Source organism: Homarus americanus, unplaced genomic scaffold, assembly GCF_018991925.1.
Source record: "Homarus americanus isolate GMGI-L3 unplaced genomic scaffold, GMGI_Hamer_2.0 scaffold32583, whole genome shotgun sequence".
In the NCBI taxonomy this organism is placed as follows: Eukaryota; Metazoa; Arthropoda; class Malacostraca; order Decapoda; family Nephropidae; genus Homarus; species Homarus americanus.
In genome coordinates, this window is record NW_024713129.1 from 20,273,700 (window position 1) to 20,295,038 (window position 21,339).

The 21,339-nt window shown below is 36.8% G+C and overlaps 1 protein-coding gene across 3 annotated transcripts in view; it reads right to left on the reverse strand.

Moving 5' to 3' along the window:
* LOC121869078 (trafficking protein particle complex subunit 11-like) overlaps positions 1 to 21,339 on the reverse strand; it is a 75,364-nt gene that overhangs the window by 13,377 nt on the left and 40,648 nt on the right. For all 3 annotated transcript variants that reach the window (XM_042370219.1, XM_042370229.1, XM_042370237.1), the window contains exons 14-20: positions 20,356 to 20,483; positions 16,310 to 16,394; positions 14,548 to 14,689; positions 12,279 to 12,430; positions 8,978 to 9,076; positions 8,058 to 8,192; positions 1,704 to 1,867 (exon numbers count right to left, since the gene is read on the reverse strand). In XM_042370219.1, coding sequence (XP_042226153.1) covers positions 1,704 to 1,867; positions 8,058 to 8,192; positions 8,978 to 9,076; positions 12,279 to 12,430; positions 14,548 to 14,689; positions 16,310 to 16,394; positions 20,356 to 20,483 — 905 coding nt within the window. The remainder of the gene's footprint in view (positions 1 to 1,703; positions 1,868 to 8,057; positions 8,193 to 8,977; positions 9,077 to 12,278; positions 12,431 to 14,547; positions 14,690 to 16,309; positions 16,395 to 20,355; positions 20,484 to 21,339) is intronic.

The following is a 21,339-nucleotide window of genomic DNA, read 5'->3' on the forward strand; positions in this document are numbered from 1 at the left end:
TACATGCAAAATCTCCATTCCATAAAAACTGAATAAGATTTTCTTAACTTTCATTTTTTGGGTGTTGAAACACTTGTGTGATATAAATGTCTAGGCAGTGAGGTAAACAGTAATCTGGCAATTCATGGTGTGTTGCTGCCAAATCGCCTGCTACTCTTCCACACAAAATATAACCATAATCTCTTTTTTTTTATTTTATATCTTTATATTAGTGTACAGTATATTGTAGTTTCTTTATTCACAAGCCAAAAGCTAATGTACACTCAGGTGCCATAGTTTCAATGCACCCTCTACCCCTACTCCTGGCTCGAGGGAAGTCGTAGTGATGGTAAATAAAGTGTTGTGAAGTCACTAAAAACCTATATCGTGCATATATTCTCTCAAATATTACATCATGAACTGCTATTCGTACAATCCAGCGAAGCTTCGAGCTACCACAACCTATATCGTGCATATATTCTCTCAAATATTACATCATGAACTGCTATTCGTACAATCCAGCGAAGCTTCGAGCTACCACATTGCACCATTAAACGATGGGTGGGGGGAAGTGGGAACGTTCAGTATGAAGCCAAGGCTACGACTTCCATCAAGTCAGGTGTAGGGGTAGAGGGTGCATCAAAACTATGGCGCGTGAGTGTACATACAATAATAATAAAGTAAATAATACAGTAATAAATAAATGTAATACTGCGTGGTGAGCTGACAAGGCGAGGGGTGAGGTGACGAGGCAAGAGGTGAAGTGACAAGGCAAGAGGTGAGGTGATGAGGCAGGAGGTCAGGTGATAAGGTGAGGGATGAGGTGACAAGGCAGAAGGTGATGTGACATGACAAGGTACTTACACAACAAACACATTAACAACACCAAACCAATGTCTTATAACATTTTAATTTTAATTTCAATTTTAAAATTAATTGATAAATGACTCGATCTGGCTACTTTTGTACTTAGACAACTGATCAGTGAATAAACCAGGGCATATGGAGATGCATTACACACTACAATAATATTTATAAAATTCTGATAAATATGCTACAATATTATTTACTAAGTGCTCAAGACAGATCCTGTGGTAAGCACCAACCCTCTTGAGCAGTGACAACAACAGTGTTTGAGAGATGATGAGTGATGGCAACATTGTGAGGGAAAGTGGGACCAATCAGCTGTTACCGATCTATAAACAAGAGACTGGGAATAGACTACGGCGCAATAGCTCATCTGGGATCGTGTGTGGGATTTTGGGGGGAAAATTAATTACTTTTTAATAATGTTTTATTAACCCAGCACCAAATGAACCTAAGTAATATGGGAATTATGGTGAAATTGCCTATTGTCATTTTAAAGGGAGCCGCAGGCTGATGAGTGGGGGAGGTGAGCTGTGCTCCTCCGCCACCTGCCAACCCCTCTCCCCGGCTACACACCAAAATGTAGTTTTGAACATTATCTTAATATATAATTCAAATTCTATTTCTATATTTCATTCATCTTAATCTATTTCATAATATATTCCTATAATAATAAAATTGATTTTTTGGAATCGCTCAGTTATTTCAGATTCATTCCAATTTCAAATTGCTCAATTCATTTTTTTAAAAACATATGAATTAAGCCAAAATCTGAATTATAACTACCCCAATTAACAAGAGTACAGTGCATTAGGAGTCTTGACTGAATAACCAGAAATTTGTAAATGCGAACTAACCTTTTCCAATATAAGACATACTGTCCAAGAGTTAAAGCTGAGTTTGGGAGAGATTTTTTACTAAGAGAAATACAGAAACAGTCAACTCCCATTTCTCCTTCAGAAAGTTCTGTGTTCATCACCTGTGACTTGGATTCTGTGCCAACTTGACTAACTTCATTAGCCTGTAAATATAAATTATTAATATTAGTCCATTAGTTATTTTAAACATACAGTAGGCTCTCGCCAATAACGTTTAATAGGTGCCTGAAAAATGCTGTTATTAGCGAAACCGTTATTTGTGTCACATTAAAATACATGTAAAAAGGATTTATTGGTGCTGCCGCCCCAAGAATTTCACCCAATTTTTCCCCTTAGAAGCCCTGCATAACACTTATTGTTTGCTGAAATAAAGAGAATTGTTATTCAATCATCAAAATAAAGAGTTTGTGTGATATAACACTTAGTTTGGGGGAGTTTTTGAGGTGCTTGGTGTGATGATTGTTCCGTATCTGAGGGCCGCTAAGACTTGCACTGCCTTTCATTCTACAAGCCAACCATTTCACAAGAAAATGCTCTGTTATCACTAACAACCTGTTTCTATCACTTTTACCATTCATAGCTCGCCTCACATTTTCATCACTACCGAATTATTTCTTCGCCAGAGCAATACTCTTCTTGGTCTCCTCTAAGTTCCTCTTAATATTTCGCACTGTAGACTCAGGACAGTTCAATTTTCTCCAGGTTTGTTATGATTTAAATCAATTTAAATCAGAGTAAAAAAATCATGATTTAAATCAAAATGATTTTTTTACTAATAAATGTTATCTCTTTTTATTCTACATGATTGAAAAGTATATGCAATGCAGCAGGCTAATAACATTACAGTAGTACCCCAATTTCGCGGAAAGTGAAAACCGCATAAAGTGAACAACAGAACATATGGGATTAATTCCAATAGAGACTGGCCCGACCCCCAAACTCCACTTTTTCCGACACAATACCTATGTTGTAGTAAAAATAACATCTAAATTTTATGATGGTATGCTCACACAATTAATATTTAAGAGAAATACAGCCGCCAGGTTAATGTCCATTCAAATAATGGACTCAAATCCCCCCCCTCTTCCCAGCTCACTAGCTCCTACCTCTCTGAGAAATGTTTGGGTGAAACCACTAGATTTTAACGTTTAGTAATAAATAATACCTCAGACTAAAGTTAGGATAATATAATTGACATTTCTGGATTCCTTGCAGGTCAGGGAATATTTTGAATGTAAACTTCATATATTTTGCACAAAAGATAAAATATTTGCTTTGTGTAAACCAAATTATTACATTAGATCTAAAATTTGTATGTCTAATGCAAAATCCATGATGTTTATATTCAAAATGATCATCATATTGTAAGAATTCCAGCAATGTAAATTATATTCTGGCCGGGTAATTTGTATGAATTTTATGAGCTAAAACAAATATCTTCAGTAAATAAACAAAGAAATATTCTTCAAGGACACTATCTGTCAATCAAAATACCCCACCTCCGCCCTCCCTCCCTTCCTACCCCCCACCTTCCCTCCCTACCAGAGAAGCGATTGGGAGAAAATAGTATATTTACATATTTAGTAATAAATAATAACCCAGACTAAAGTTAGGATAATATAATTGACATTTCTAGATTCCTTGCAGGTCAGGGAATATTTTGAATGTAAACTTCATATATTTTGTACAAACGATAAAATATTTGCTTTGTGTAAACCAAATTATTACATTAGATCTAAAATTTGTATGTCTAATGCAAAATCCATGATGTTTATATTCAAAATGATCATCATATTGTAAGAATTCCAGCAATGTAAATTATATTCTGGCAGGGTAATTTGTATGAATTTTATGAGCTAAATAAAAAATAAAAAAAAAAAATTATACTTCACCGCTTATATGAGTAGATGCACCGCGGAAAGTGAAAGTCCGGTTCTGGCAAGGTACCGCGTAAATGAGAAATCGCGGGATGTGAAACCGTGTAATGCGGGGTAATACTGTATTTGGATTTACATAATTATGTACTGTACTATAGTCTGTTTTTGTGATAAAAACTACTAAGTCTGAAAAAGTCACTTTGGATCAGCAAGTTGCTAATTATATATATGCAACAAATTCACCCTTCCGGACAGTGGAGCACGAAGAGTTTATCAATATGATTAAAATGCTAAGACCAGGATATGTTCCACCTAATAGACATCAAATTGGAGGGTCTCTTTTGGATCAAGCCAACGATTCAGTGATTAAGAATTATTCAGAAGAACTTAGTGGGAAAACAGTTTGCATGGCCATGGATGGATGGAGTATTGGAGTAATATCCATAATGAGCCTATAGTATGTATAACTTTAACAGCGGACAGCCGTATTTATCTTGCTGACTCTATAGACACAGATTCAAGACACACAGCTGAATATCTGTAGAAATTAGCTGAGTGTGCTACAAAAAAAGTGTGAAGACAAATTTGGATGCACAGTAAGAAGCTGTGTAACAGATAATGCTGCTTATATGGCAAAAATGAGAAGTGAATTTGGACAAGATAAATCCATTATAACATATGGTTGCTCTGCACACCTGTTAAATTGCTTTCACAAAACCTGTAAATCAAGAACATTAAGGAGCACATTACTGAAATCATTAAGTACTTCAGAAATCATCACATCCCAGGATCTTTGTATAGAAGAGCAGGAGGAACAATGCTAGTAATGCCATCAGACACACGATGGAACACAATGACAGATTCTATTGAATCTTATTTAAAGAACTGGGAGACCCTTGTCAAAGTGTGCAAAGAAAATAGTGAAGACATTGATAAGAAAATCGAAAGGAAAGTTAATGATAAGGCATTAAAAAGAACTGCAGAAGACTATTTAGAGAAACTTAAGCCTATTGCTGTGGCATTGGACTGTGTCCAGAGAGAACATACCCTATTAAGTGATGCTGTAGAAATCTGGGTAAAACTGAAAACTAATATTAAGGAGTATTTAACAGATAAGAAGGATATGGATAATTTTGAAAAGAGAATCAAAGTAGCATTGACACCTGCCCATTTTCTAGCTAATGTGATAGATCCAAGGTATCAGGGCAGACATCTGACTCCTGAGCAGTGAGACATTGCAGAACAGTATGTGTGCGAGTCTCTTCCACATTTCCTTTCAACATTAATGTCCTTCCATGTGCACCATTTAAAGAGGTCTATTTTGGTAAAGATGTTGTAAAATCTCTCTCACCCCTTGCTTGGTGGCGGTATTTTGCCAATGATATGACAGAAAATGTAATGGATGTTCCTAGGCAATTATTTACAGCTGTTGCATCATCAGCAGGGGTTGAGAGAATTTTTTCCACATATGGATTTGTACACTCAAAGGTAAGAAATCGCCTAGGACAGGAAAAGGCATCTGCGGTAAGCTTGTCACAGTACATAAGCATTTCAATGTTCAACTAAGCTAATTTAAATGTTTTGAACTATTTTTGTTGTTTACAGAATGAGAATATTTTGTTGACTTGAAGTTATTACCGGTAAATCTTAATACACTATAATCCTACAAATGTAAGAAAATAAACTTGTTACCAGTACAATATTATTTTTTTTGCAAAATGAGATTATTATTCTGTTGACTTGAAGAAGTTAAGTTATTAATTTTTGAAACACTGTAATCCTATAAGAGCATTTATGTTAAATTTCATTATTACGTTTGGATTCGTGCACTCAAATGTAAGATATGTTACCAGTTTTCTTTTATTTTACAAAAAGAATATTATTGTGTTAAATTCCATTGGTACATCTACTGCATAGATATCTTAATGCCAATTTTCTGTTTATTATCCTGAATAAGCCTTGGTTGAAAAATACTGTTTTTATGGTTTAAAAATACTATTTTAATGCAATTAGTAAAAAAATTAAAAATTTTATTTAAATAAAAAAAATCCGATTTAAATCAAATAAATCGATTTGTTTTATTTTTTTTTAAATCATGATTTTTTCCAACCCTGATTTCCTCACAATATCAATGTTCCGTGCACCACTTTCAATGAGCTCAACAATCTGTTCTTTATCCTTCACCGAGTAGGCACGCTTCTTGTGGCTTTGTCTCATAGCTTTGGGGTCTTTTTTCTCATTCACTTTAAAAGTTCCCGGGCATTCAGGCGGCAAATCACTCCCTCCACCACCTCCCCTAACCCCCACAGGCAAAAATGCGGAAGCCATTGTTGATCACCGACCCTTGCAACCACTGGTTATAGAGGCGAAAATCTCACACGTGGGCGCAGCGCTGTATTCCACGGAGCGTGTTTGAGAGTGAGAGTGAGGAGGAGCGGACAACTACGTCATCAACATGGCGGCAAACAAACGCTATCATTGATGCGCTCAGACGCTTCCTGTAATATCTCCGCTATTCAAGAGAATCCAGACGTAATTATCGAAAATGGGTATGTAGTGTAACTTACCGCTATTGTCGAAAACATTATTGTTATTGGCAAGAGCCTACTGTAATGTGATTTTCAACAAAATCTAATTTTGGGCCCAAACTGTCGAAATTGTAAGTCTTACACCTTAGTAATTTTTCGACCAAAATATACCTTCCTCTCAGAATTAAAACTTAAGGGGTTTAACGAAGTGTGTAATAACCTTCAGTTGCAATCCATGGAGCCCTATGTTCAGCTGTATCACAACCATATCAAAGCTAGCCGTCAACAAAACATTACGAGTTCTTCACCCGCAACCCACCACAGCCAGCCCAAGTCAGTGATAGTGAGGATATGGAATTTGAGGGATTTGACAAGGAGGCCCATCTAGCCTCTGTGGTGGATAGTGATACAGGTGATACAAGTGATACAGGTGAGGGCCAATAATCTGCTCTCTGCCTCGGAACCAACCCCCCATCCCAGTGTGCCCAGCCATCTCTCCTACTAACGTAAGTGTTTAAAACCTAATATTATTGATATTTCTCTTAAATATTAATTGTGTGTGCATACCATCATAAAATTAAGATGTTATTTTTTACTAAAACGTATTGTGTCGGAAAAAGGGTAGTCTGGCGGTCGGCCCAGTCTCTATTTCAATTAATCCCATATGTTCTGTTATTTTTTTTTCGCGTTTTGCGTTATACGCGGACCTCCATGGGTTAAATTAGCCGCGTAAACCCAGAATATACTGTATATCATAGCCTAAGTCCTTATATACATCTAAAATTACTTAATCTAAGACAAAAGAAGAAATAGAATGACAAAATACAGTAAATGAAGGTAAAAATAAGTCATCAGGTAAATAAAATACTGTAAATTTCAAATTTAACCCTGTTCGTATCAGTGGGCGTTCGTAGGTCGAGGACCCCCTCTACGCACTATACATATTTGTTATATACCGTACTTATACTGTATTGCATCAAATTAAATGTTTTATACTTATATTGTTAGAGAATTTGTACTGGCATTGTGTAATTATCAATACGTATTATTGTAATTGTGTATTTTGATATAGTGCGTTTTTTCCCAGCTGAGAAAAAATGCCCCACCCCCTCCTCAAGAGTTACAGATGACTGGCTGTTGCAAATCTGTCCGATTTCGTCCTTGAAATATGAAGTTGTTCACAGTTATATTCCTGCCTCTGCTGACGGCTGTTTGCTCGAGCGCCCAAGTCTGTCACACTCATCCACCAATTTCCAGCGGCCTTGTAATATTTCAGTGTGATTCTGATCTTTTAAAATGTTAGTTTTTGCATAATGTAGTTTTACTGATATGTAATTTGTCTTAGTATGCCTTATTGTGGGTAAAAATAAGTATACTACGTATATTAAATGCATCCTCCGAAAGTGTGAATTTGTTACCAGAGTTAACAGTTAATTCATGTACTGTATAAGATTTCTGATAAACTTCCTGCATGCTCATGTTTGAAATAATGAATGTATGTATCTTTATATAATTTAGCTAAATATCTTTCTCGTCAGTAGAGGTCATCCCAACGAAATCGGACAGATTTGCAAAAGCCAATCAGCTGTAACTCTTGAGGATGGGGCGGGGCATCTTTTCTCAGCTGAGAAAAAATGCACTATAGTATCATTATCGAAAGAGTATCAGCCATTTCTAAGTATTGGAGTATTGGTATTGTTATCAGCTAGATCTTGGCACTAGTATCAGCCAAAATATTGATATCGGTAGATCTCTAATTACCATATGTAATAGCTAAACCAACAATTAAAAAATTCTTCAATAAAGTATTGTACATGTGTTGTGACACTGAGTGGTGTGCAGTAGCCCTTCAAGATAGAAACAAAATTTTATGAAAATGATTGACAAAGTACAAAAAATTTTCTCCATAAATCCAGATGAACACTTACCAGAGCCAGAGAGGAGTCAGTGAAAGTGATGGGCACATGAGAGGTGCATTTAATTTTGGGCACCACCAAGAAGTTTTCACCACCAGCCACTCTTCCTACTTTCTCAAACTTTAATGACTGGGTTTCCACAGTTACCTGGGAATGAAAGCATTGTTAGAAGAAAATAAAAGCAAATAAGTACTGTAAAGTTGATAAATTTAATGCTTTGCATGATTTCTTTGAAAAAAATAATAATACTGTACATAACTGCTTCAGTTGATTTATAAACATTTTGAGTATATAAGATACAAAATCATATTTCATAATGATTTATTCCTATAAATCCTCTTATGCTACTTTAAACTTTTTAACCTCTAAATGACAGTAAGCTTTATATGTAGAATATTTGCTCTGACGCTATTAAAAAATGATTATGGTCAACACTGAATACGAATACACAACATAAAAAAAAATTACAAAGTGTACAGTAATCTTAACAATTACCCTCCTTCGCTTTGAATATGAAGACACCAGAAGCTGGAACACCAAAATGAGAGCAATAGGTGAGGGTTTGGTGCTGCTTTAAGAACTGAGACAATGTACAGTATATAAACTTCATTAGTCCCAAAAGAGTTTAAGGCATCTGAAATAATGAATGCATTTTGACCATGATCCAACTAAGTGAGAAGTGCTACTTGCAGGAGAAAACAGCATCTGACACTGGGCAGTCTTCTGGCTAAAGGCATACTTTGCCAGAATTTGATTAATGTTATAATGTTACACATCTAACAGTTCACTTACTGATGACCAATATACTGTACGCAGGTCATAAAATGTGACCTCTGGAAATTTAAATCTGTACAGGACAACTGCTTTCAATACGGAGACAGCATCCTTTAAAGATGAAACACAAGACAAACTTCAACAGTATTAGTTCATACCTGGAATGGAATTCTTGCCTGAAGATGGATGTTTTTTTCACTCACACATGGGCAATGGACAACAGATCCACCAGAGGATAAAGACACAGTGTACTCAAGCTGTTGGAAACAATATGATAGTTTTCTTTTAGGTAATTGTTAAAATATAGGTATACCCCAGTTTTTGAACCAATTAATTCCATAAGAATATAACAAATTCAGGAGGTTAGGGACCAGCCACCCCCCAAAAACTCCCATCTACTCTTGATATACCTCTGTCGTTCAGACTGTCAAACAAGAAAAAAGCAGACATATAAAGCAAGCATGCTAAGCATTAATATAGGAATGTAAACATAAGTTGGTTGAAAATGTTCAAAGGAGGGCCACCAGACTGGTGCCTGCACTTCGGCACCTCAGCTACCCTGAGAGATTGGAGCGCCTGAACTTGCCTAGCTTATACTACAGACGGGCAAGGGGGGACCTAGTTGAGGTGTATAAGCATCTCAGGGGGCACTACTCAGTTGAGTGTTCTTACTTGGAGCTGGCGGACGCTCGCCCCACAAGGGGTCACAGCTCAAGATTGAAGAAGCCGCAAGTCCAGAAAACCGTGAGGGCAAACTTTTTCGGAGTGAGGGTTGTAAACTTTTGGAACAATCTACCAGAGTGTTGTGACGGCACCGAGTGTGAGCTCTTTCAAGACAAGACTTGACCAACACTGGAGCGGGTTCAGGTACAGTATTTGCCAACAGTGCGTGACAGAGACGGGACCGATTGCCCGGGCGGCTAGCGAGCCGATCTTTTGGTGAAAAAGATAAATGAAAAGAGACGTGACCGATCGCCCAAGCGGCTAACAAGCCGATCAGTGGCGAAGAGGATAAAAGTTTAAAAGTTATAAATTGAGACTGTCATTCACCAGTGTTGAACTGTTGGGTTCAAGTTGAGTTGCCATTCCTCCCCTCAGCCAGCCCCTCTGGCTGAAGGGCTGACTGATGCTATGGCCACTGTTTCTGCCATTAAGCATTTTAAAAGATACTGTATCCCCACCTTTTCGAAAACAATTAAGGGTTAGTGGAAATTTCTGTGGGCAAACAGAAAATTTTTAGATTCAGCAGGCCTGCTAACAAGAGCACCTCTCACTATTTTTATATCCCATGCCTATACACCTGTTCTATATAGTTACTGGAGAAATACAGCCATCTACGGATATAATATTGAAAATGGCTTCTCTCAAAATGATTTTTTTTTGTTAGGTTACTAAGTTGTGGAAGGGAAGAGGGAGGAGGCTGATCACAGTAGAATATAATAATAATGGATCAATAATATTCAGGTAGAAAGCCAGCCTTGATGGCACCCAGCGAGTAGTGAAGAGATTATCTTCTGATACACCTTGTCCTTTTATTTGAAGTCATATTACAAATTATATACAGTATAATATTTTTTTTATTATTTAATATATTATATTATTTAAGAAGAAAATTACACTATAAGAGGCTGATCATACAAGAATATAATAATGAATAAAAAAACCCTAACCTAACCTAATCCACCCCTCAGGTCAGGGACCCTTTTCCCTTGTTATTCAGCTTGTGTTTTACTTTGAAGTCAAATTATATACTGTATCATATTTTATTCTACTGTATTTAATACTGTATGTTATATTGTTCATGATGAAACATACACCATAATAGGTTGATCATACGAGAATACTGTATAAGTTGTAATCAAAATAAAAACGAACTTGGGATTATGGCAAAGGCCAGTCCCACATATAAAGTGTCATCTCATATCTATTAGCTCTTGTTGGGCCTATTAAAGAAAATATATGCTCTACTTAAAACCCTAGCCATTGTTTATAGGTTAAACAGAAGAGGAACAATCATTGGGGCATTTAGGCATGATTGCATAACACACCTAACACACAAAGTTGAAGAAAAAGAAGAAAATAGAAGATAAAAAATAAGAGAAAAGCAAGAACAAATAAAAGAGAAAGAATATGAGAGAAGAGAAACAAGATAAGAGAAGGTAAGAGAAAGAATATAAGAGAAGATAAGAGAAATGAGAGAAGAGAAAGAACAATTTCAAGAGAAAGAATATAAGAGAAAGAATGTAAGAGAAGATAAGAGAAATAAGAGAGGAGAAAAGAGAAGAGAAAAGAGAGAGTGAAAGAGAGATGTGAAGACTGTATACACCGTAGAATCTTGATTAATCACGAAATACAAACTTGTGAACTCATGGCAAGAATTCCCAACACATCACTGCCCACCAAACTCAAAAGACCTCTGCCGATCCTCCCCCAATCACCGGACCAACAAAGACCTCTGCCGATCCTCCCCCAATCACCGGACCAACAAAGACCTCTGCCGATCCTCCCCCAATCACCGGACCAACAAAGACCTCTGCCGATCCTCCCCCAATCGCCAGACCAACGAAACTTGCGGGGTACAGTACAGTATACTCTAGAGTTAACAGAATCCGATATAATGAATTCTTGATTTAGCGGAAGGAATTTTTTCCATTTTTTCCCTCGATTTAGTGAACTAGTTCGCGAAATCAAAATTAATTTCATTAATATGCAGACACCTACACAGACCCCTCAGACATATTATATGTACATAAAACATTAGAAACATTATTCATGGCTTACCTTAAACTTGGGAGTTTGGTGTTTTAATCCATTTTTTCTATAATTTCCAAACTTTTTTCCCAATTGATAGCTGCACTCTTTAGACTTTCTCCCCCACACCACTTCCTTTCTGAGACTTCTGAGAGACTTTCGGCATGATGTCTAAGCACAGTAGTTAGTTAACCGAGAGGTAGCAGTGAACAACACACACAGTGGCAGTAGGACACAGACTGAGCGGATGTAAACAAACCCCACGCGCCAAGCAGCATGAGAGGAATTTAACGAAATCATGCTCAATTTAAACCTAGCTCGCTAAATCGAGCGAAAATAACCTAAATTCGATTTAACGGAAATTATGATTTAACGGAAAGGGGTGGCTCGAATTAATTCATTAAATCGAAATAACACTGTATTTCCCCAATATGTAATCGTTGGTTATGTGAAGCAACGGTTAATGGGACGTCGACTAACGGGGAATACCTGTACCAGTAATTTAGGGTGTATATCATTCATCACGAACAATAAAGCTGTGACAGGCTTTCGAAATATACACACACAGGGTAATATAGTACAGAATCCTCGGGTTATTTTGAGAGATAGGAATCGAGAACATTCGTGAAGTAAAAAATCAATACTGTGGCCGTGGTTGAGTGGCCTGGGTAAACTCCATATTGCAAAGAGAAATAAACTAGTACTTACCTTTAATGTTAGTATTCGATCAGATGCAGTGAGAGATTTAACATAGAATGTCACAGATGATTGTTCTCCAACACCCATTTCTCCATAACTAAAACTGTTGACCTGTGATCCTAACTTGTCACTGAGTAGACCCGAAGATGTACACACTTGTGCTGTACAAAAAGAAGGAAAGGATAAAATCAGATATGAAGAGCTGATCCCAAAATCCAACTAAGAAACTGGTGTAATGCAATCACTTAGTCTACATATTGAAGATTTAGCTAGCTTTGACAATAGCAGTTAGCAACTATAGTATTTCCACACTAACCTGGCCTGTAAGCCACGCTCCTCTTCTATAAAAATAGCTGATTGATTCATAGAAAATGTTTGTGTAGCTGTCCATTTATTCAAACTAAATGTGTTCACAACTGGTAGGCAGAGCTGTTATTCTGTAAAATAATGTTATGATCATAAAGTTAAGATAATATTTTTACTACAACATAGTTGTGTGTCGTCAAAAAGTGGAGTTTGGGGGTCGGGCCAGTCTCTTTGGAATTAATCCCATATGTTCTGTTGTTCACTTAATGCGGTTTTCACTTAACGCGGTACCCTGTGGGTTCAATTGACTGCGTTAAGCGGGGTACAACTGTATTACCCCGCTTTACACGGTTTCACTTTCCAAGATTTCTCATTTACACGGTACCTTGTTCTGTACCTTGCCAGAACCGGACTACTTTCACTTTCCGTGGTGCATCTACTCATATAAGCGGTGAAGTATAATTTATTTTTTATTTTTTTTTATTTAGCTCATAAAATTCATACAAATTACCCTGCCAGAATATAATTTACATTGCTGGAATTCTTACAATATGATGATCATTTTGAATATAAACATCATGGATTTTGCATTAGACATACAAATTTTAGATCTAATGTAATAATTTGGTTTACACAAAGCAAATATTTTATCTTTTGTGCAAAATATATGAAGTTTACATTCAAAATATTCCCTGACCTGCAAGGAATCCAGAAATGTCAATTATATTATCCTAACTTTAGTCTGAGGTATTATTTATTACTAAACGTTAAAATCTAGTGGTTTCACCCAAACATTTCTCAGAGAGGTAGGAGCTAGTGAGCTGGGAAGAGGGGGGGGGGGATTTGAGTCCATTATTTGAATGGACATTAACCTGGCGACTGTATTTCTCTTAAATATTAATTGTGTGAGCATACCATCATAAAATTTAGATGTTATTTTTACTACAACATAGGTATTGTGTCGGAAAAAGTGGAGTTTGGGGGCCGGGCCAGTCTCTATTGGAATTAATCCCATATGTTCTGTTGTTCACTTTACCCGGTTTTCACTTTCCTCGGTACCCTGTGGGTTCAGTTGACTGCGTAAATCGGGGTACTACTGTACAGTATTCACAGATTGCTTCATTCATCTTCTGTTAAATGCCAAGAAGCATTAACATTTTACTTAAAAAATATTTTGATGGATTTGTTTCATAAATGGGAAATAGATTGCGATTGTAAACTGAAAATATCGTAATGTGAACGTGACAATAAACTGCTTCACTGTCCGTGCTAATACAATATTAACATTACTTTTGAGTAAGGTAGGATATAAATTTTGGTGTTCTGGCCCGCTGAGAAATACCTAAATTGTAATGCGGACAATGACCGAGGAAAGGTTGCCCATGCCTGCTTTAAGAGATGATGATGGCACCACTGATGATGAAACTGAAGTGTTGGGTGACTTGTTGGTGGAAGAGCTACCTCAAGACTTTGAGGGATTTGATGTTGAGGTTAGAGGAGGGGGCAGGGAGGCAGCAGTAACCAGCCCTCCCTGCCTCGGAACCCACCAACCAGCCACGTCAAGCAATTCACTGATTCCATCAAGGAAAGTTATTCTACAGTATGAGTGTATATAAATAGTATTGTTATCAACAATATGTACAATATAAATGTGTATGAATACATTACAGTAGTGTCATTTTCTGGGTGGGTTGTAGGTCATTATAGGAGGGTTCGGGTGACACCGCAGAACTGATTAGGCTTATTTACATGTATTTCAACGTCACTAGTTTTGCCATTTTTAAATTTTGCAGTGCTAAAACCAGTACCAATTAGTCGCAAAACTTAAAATACATATTAAATAATAAACAATATAACTAAGTAATTTGTAACATTATGATGGGGCTCTCCTTCATGTGAAAAAGAAAACCTAAGATGAATAAGTTTCTTGATGATAAACATAAACCAAATAAACTTAACATCACTAACTTACTGGCATGCTCCAGGTTAACAGGTGAAGAAGGGTCTAGTCCAAAGCTTAAGGATATGTCTGAAGCTATACTTTCTTCATTGTTGGTGAAGTGAACCTTGACTGGTAGCCACTCCCATACTAGTGCTGTGGTATCATGATCAACCTAAAAAATATAATCATCACATAACTTACCTAAAAAAAATTAAAATAAAATCTGAAGATGGTTAGTAAAGGTGCAGATATTATTGAATTATATGTGTAGTAAAAAAAAAAAAAGAATAAGGAATTAATAAATTTCAAGAACTACAGGCGAGTAGATAGGAAGCAGACAAAAAATACAAGAGATTTTCTTATTTGAGGAGTCTGCACACCTAGTTTTAACTGGCTTAGAATAAGGATATCATCAAACTCATTAACAAGACAGTTTACAACCTTGAGAGCACACCTTGCTGCATTTATCCCTCACTTATGAACAACTCCAATTAATGGCCGAAGTCCTAATGTCACAGCAGGATTTAAAGCATACTGGAGCTAAATTTAGTAAGACAGATCACAGTCATGAAGCACATAATCATACTGAAAAAGAAGGCACTTAAATTATCCTCACCTGAATTTTGGAGAATGTAGAAGATAACTACAGAGCAATGACCCAGAAGCTCCTCTGAGCTACCCCACACTAGCTGGATTTCAAATGGTTATTTCCAAGTGTTGGCAGAAACAAACAACTTGCCAACAGTCAGTAAAACCAAAGTACACTACAGATAAATCACAAGTAATCCCTCACAAATGCTGAATGGATCCGTACAACCCACAGTGAGTCCTATGATAAAAGATGATTGAGCATGTAAGCCTAAATTAAAGCCGAAAATCGTAACCCCATTTTCCCCATTAACCCTTAAATTCATTTTTCTTCATTACCCCTGAAGTTTGTGCTTCATAGACTTGTCATGGGAATTTTCAAAAAACATAATTCCCATGAATAGCTGTACAGTACAGTGCACACTCGTTTTTCACAGATTTTGTATTTGCAGTTTTGACTATTTGCGGATTTTCATCAGAAATATATGAGCACAGTTTTTTCATTGCAACTGGTATTACTGATTTCATATGCGGTTGAATTGTGCGCACAAACAAGTATTACATGTGGTTATGTATTTAAATACCAATAATACTAACATGTGTGTTATACAGTTATGTTCTTTTTATATCAGTCACCATTGCAAGAGCAGTTTGGTTTTCTATGAAAGATATAAAAGATGTATGTCCTTTGAAATTTGTTGATACAGATCCACAATCCCTTATCTGCAATTCCGAAATCCGAAAAGCTCTGAAAACCAAGAATTTTTCATGAAGCATCACTCGTGTGCATGACATACCCAGAGTGATGTCAAACATGACCCGACGAGCCCAAGCTTTACCCACTCAGGTGTAAGGCGTCAGTTGTATCTCAGCAGAATATAACTTGCATTGCTGGAATCCTTGCAAGACAGCATTCGTTCGTTATAGGATAAATCCGTTCCAGGCCCCCAAATACAACCACTTAACACTGAAAAAATTCTGAAGAAAATGTAAAAAATACGGTACTTTATCTTACCTTAGTGTTGTTCAGCATGCAGGACAGGAGGCAGAGGGGGAGGGGGGAGGAGGAGGGGGGAGGAGAGAATTATGGAAAAGAGGTGGAAGGGGAGGAGTCATCCTTCCTAGCCCTCTTTGGTGACTGTCTCACCAATACCAGTATTGGTGATAGATATTGGGATAATGACAGAACCGAGATAAAAAGTACCTTAAACTCGAGGCGAGGTTGGCGGGGTAGAACCTCCATTTCTGCGATGGGGACACTGATGTCAAAATTGTCTTTATAAAGGAGACTGTTGACAAAAGAGAATATCATTAATTAAAAAAAAATCTAAATTTAGTATATGAAGACAAACAACTATTTTATTCTACCATCCTTATTTTCAGTACTATACTTAATGAAGTGATCAGCCCCATAAAGCCACACAAATATTTACAAATGTTCTGTGTCATAAGGTACACATTAAAAAGCTTCACATCTGCTCACTGTCCACTTTTCTTTTCCCACTGATGCAGACTGAACCTTCTTTGGTTTTCCACTCTCAAAAATTACTTCTCATTAGTCATTCCCTTGACCACAGTAACTTACTGCATCCTAGTGGACCATTTAATCACACTTACTTAAATCTTCAACACAAAACCATTCAGTACACCCTACATTATTGTAAACCCACTAGAAAAAGTATCTGATTTTTTTTTTTACTTTTTGAATTGAATTGAAAGTTTATTTAGCCAGAAAAATACAATACAGAGTGGATAATAATAACAATATTAACATGGCTGAGCCAGTTGAGAACCTGAGCTCTCTTTTAGGCACCTGATATATACTATACATTTATCGCAAGGAAGTATTATGTAACATTTAGTATCATCTGGAATAGTACAATAGCATGGTGGTAATAAGAACATCCCATAATGTTACCACGGTTATCACTTCAATATTTATTAATTTTATTTATTTATTATTTTTTTTAGTTTATTTTTTTTTATATACATATACATAAATTACAGTGGAATTGAAAAACATAAGTATAATGGGGGGGCAGTACAACATGGGTTGCACAGTAATAAGGTTGAACAAGAGGACAGAGCTGTCAGGATTATGTCTAGTTGGCAATTAAGTTTACCCCGGTATTGCAATGGTAATTACTTATCTATTTACATGATAATTTCCGATAAAACGGTTTTGATGGTACAATAAAAGCAGGTACTGTACTGTAAATATAGTAGGTGTTACAAGAAATATTAATACTTAGACAATAGATATTTTTTAAGAGATGATTTAAAGGAAGGGAGTGTTGTCTTTGCTCGGATGGGTGGGGGTAAGTTGCTCCACACCTTCACACCGTGATATTTTATGGAGGTCTGGGACTGAGAGGAGCGCATGGGGGGTGGTTTTAGTAGCTCTGGGTGCCTTAAGTTGTATCTCTGATTATTCCGGAACTGGAAATAATTATTGTCAAGCAAGTGATTGATAGATTTATAAACAGAGGGCACAGCAGTAGGTGTTAATATCTTTGAATTTTAAATTTTCAATATAGCAAATTTTTTGTTTGTGTGATCTGTTTTTTTCAAGTACTGTAGGTCATTGTCCGTACAACTCTCTTTCGTGCAGAAACCAGAGATTGTGTTTTTGAAGAGCCAGAGGCCCCCCATAGTGTGTGACAGTGTATCAGGTGTTGGTAAAGAAGATCATGATAGATTTCTTTCATTGCTGTGAGAGTGAGTGACTGTCGAGTGTGATACATGATACCGCACTGTTTATTGACTTTACTGTGAATGGCTTGTATGTGGTTTCTCCAGTTAAGTTTCTCATCAACAATAACTCCGAGGAATTTAGTATTTTATTTGTGTTTAAGGACTGTATTACCAAGGTACAGGGGGTCCAAATCTGGGGGTAATTTTTTCCTTCTGTGAAAGATCGTGTAGTGGGTTTTCTCAAGGTTTGAGGTCAGTTTATTACGTATTACTCAGGTCCTGACTTTAGTTAATTCAGTGTTCATAGTTCTCACCAAGGAATGGAGGTCTGAGTTGCTGGCATAGAGATTACTATCGTCTGCAAATAAGTTGTATTTTATGAGTGTGCTGGCGTGGACTATGTCATATATGTACAACAAAAACAGTACTGGACCAAGAATGGAACCTTGGGGAATGCCATACAAGATTGGCGAGGAGTCAGATTGGTGAATATTATAGCAGACATACTGCATCCTGTTGGACAGATATGAGGCCAACCAATTGTGGGACAGGCCCCCAGGCCCCTAACGCCGTAATGTTCAAGCTTTGAAAGGAGGATGGTATGGTCGACAGTATCGAAGGCTTTAGAGAGGTCCAAGAATATACCGACTGTGAACTGACTGTCATCAAAGGAATTTAAGATGTCATTAGTAAAGGATAGCTGAGCACTCTCAGTCGACCTTCTAGCTCTAAATCCAAACTGGGAGTCTGTAAAGATGTTATTGGCATTGCAGAAGGAATTTAGTCTATTACATGCTAGCTTTTCCAGTATCTTACTCAAGGCTGGGAGGACTGATATGGAGCGGTAATTCTTGAAGAGACCTTTGTCCCCAGATTTTTTATATGCTGGGTGAACTTTAGCAATTTTCAGTTTATCCGGAAAGACACCACTAGTGAAGGAGGAGTTACAAATGTGTAGGGGAACAGGTAGTAATAAGTGGGCTACTAGAAAATATGACATAAGAGACGAAGCATTTTGATGACCCTACCGAGACAACAGGAGCCAATGTTCATATTGACATCCATCGAACCCCACCTTGCAGATACTTTCTGTAGCAAGTGTACACAAGGTTGCAATCATACATGTGTAAATATTTCTTAAACAAAAGAAAGGTTTAACAACCAACAGATTAATCATTTACCAACCCTTTGGCTGTGATGCTCAACTCAGATTGAGGACATCTGAGATGAGTCTGCAGCCATCAAAAAACACTTTAAACACCCTGTGTAGTTTACCAACTCACTCCCAATTAAAAAATGGTTGCAGACCTACAGACGCTGCAATCTCCCCACACCAGAGTCAAGGCCATGACATAAAGAATATGCATCAATTTTCAGCTGATGCTCGCAAGCCTCCCACAAAGTAATTTATTAATTATCCCCTGTTTTCACCATCATTTTATGAATTTCATAATATCCTGATATATTATATGAATGTATGTTATGTATTATACTCCATGGGAGTTAATTGCATAAATCAGCATACCTCACTCTCATTGTTTGTGTATACTGTACAGTATTGTTCTGAGATAGTGATGTGTGTTGCAATGTTGCGTGGTATCACAGTAATCTTTTGAAATGTTCAATAGATTTTACATTTTTAATTTAGTTTTGTACAAAAATGTTCTCCAGAACATATTTTTTTTTTTTTACAAAAAGAATACTCTAAGAGTCTGTACATGAAACTTCTTACAGCACCAGAAAGTCACATGATGTCACCAAATTACACCTTTTCACATATCCGTTGAGACATTGTTACAAGACTATTTGACAAATTTCATAACCGAATAACAGACAACACATATTGAATGACAATCTAAAATAACTGTTGGTGTTATGTCATTCTCCAATTGTTACATTCTCAAACTATATATAGACTGTCGGTTTATTGTTCACGTCTGTCAACTTCATAACTTATGTCAATCATTTCCGTTACCATGAACAAACAGTTATTTTAGATTGTCATTCGATATGTGTTCTGTCATTCGGTTATGAAATTTGTCAAATAGTTATGTAACAATGTCTCAACGGATATGTGAAAATGTGTATTACAATTAAAAAGCCCTGAGCATTTGTACTGATGTCACTAATCCACTCAATTGTGCGCCAATTATATTTAATGTCAGACATGGACACAGAATCAGACATATAGGCCTGAGGCCTTTGTTCAGAATAAAAATGAGAAAGAAATTTTTTTTTACAGATTCCCAGACCTCATGATTTGTTAGGAATATGGCAGATACAGCACTCTGAAGACTCAGCTTATAGTACATAAGGAGAAAGTATGGCTAGCACTGCACTTTACCACCTTTCACTAATGAACCTGTAAAGTTAGGTACCCATTCTGCAGCTGGGTCAATTGGAGTTACCCTTCTCTTAAGCCAAGTGTAGGACTCAAATTGGCAACCAGTCAGAAGGCTGCCAAATCCTTTGTAAGTAACAAAATTAAGTATAATTATTTAATTAAATAATATTAAAGCTTTTGCGGTTCCATAAGCCTATTAGTTAATGTCCTACCTGAACTCTGGGAATGCTGGTGTGTTGGCAGCATGCATGGTAACTCCTTCGTTTCCTGGCCCTGTCCACTGAAGACCAACAACGACACTGCTGCCCGGTACCCCCATCTGAGCCCGCACCCCTGTCACCTGTCACAATATTATCTGTGTTACCACAAGTAATTCTGAAGAATGGTTTTTAATGACATATATGAGGACCTGATCTGGAAATCCCATTTGATACCCGAGCCTGGACTAAACGACTCATGAATATACCTCCTGAAGGCTTGAGGTTCAGAAATTCATGGGCTTAACTCAAAGATCAACAATTTCCCCTTCAACAAATCAATCCTTTAAATTAGGGTTAAAACAAACAGTACAGTACAGGTGTCTCCAACCTTTATACACTAGCTGGTTACTTAATGGTGCATGTAATCAGTGATCAGCCGCAGGTGTACTAAGACAACATAAGTCAGCACTGCGTTCCACAGAATTGAATGTAAAATCAGAAATGCAGGACTATATTTTATTGTCAGAAATTTTTTATAAGCAACACCCCTATTTAAGACCAAACAAAGCTTTCATTTCCAGCATATAAATACTCAGCATTGAAATAATACCACTAGTCACTAGCCTAGTTAAATACTCTGTACAGAAATTAGGGAAACATAACCTTTAGCATTACAAATATGGAAATATGAAACTGTCTTTGAACAGTACAAAATAACGGTTTAATAACCGATTCGCACCCGAAATACAAGCATACAGAGGAAATTGCTTTATAAAGTAGCATTATGAGCATTATGATATCCTGCAGTACACAGTACAATAACCCCCCCCCCCCAAAAAAAAGAATTTATTATAAATGACAGAAAAAAATGTCCTCCATGTGTAATATTCCAGTAAAATAAAGTTTGCTTTTTGTCTAGGAAAATAAGGGCTTCAATTCTAAATACAAATACACAGAACAATACCAAAACCAATATGAGGGTTGAGCCTGGATATA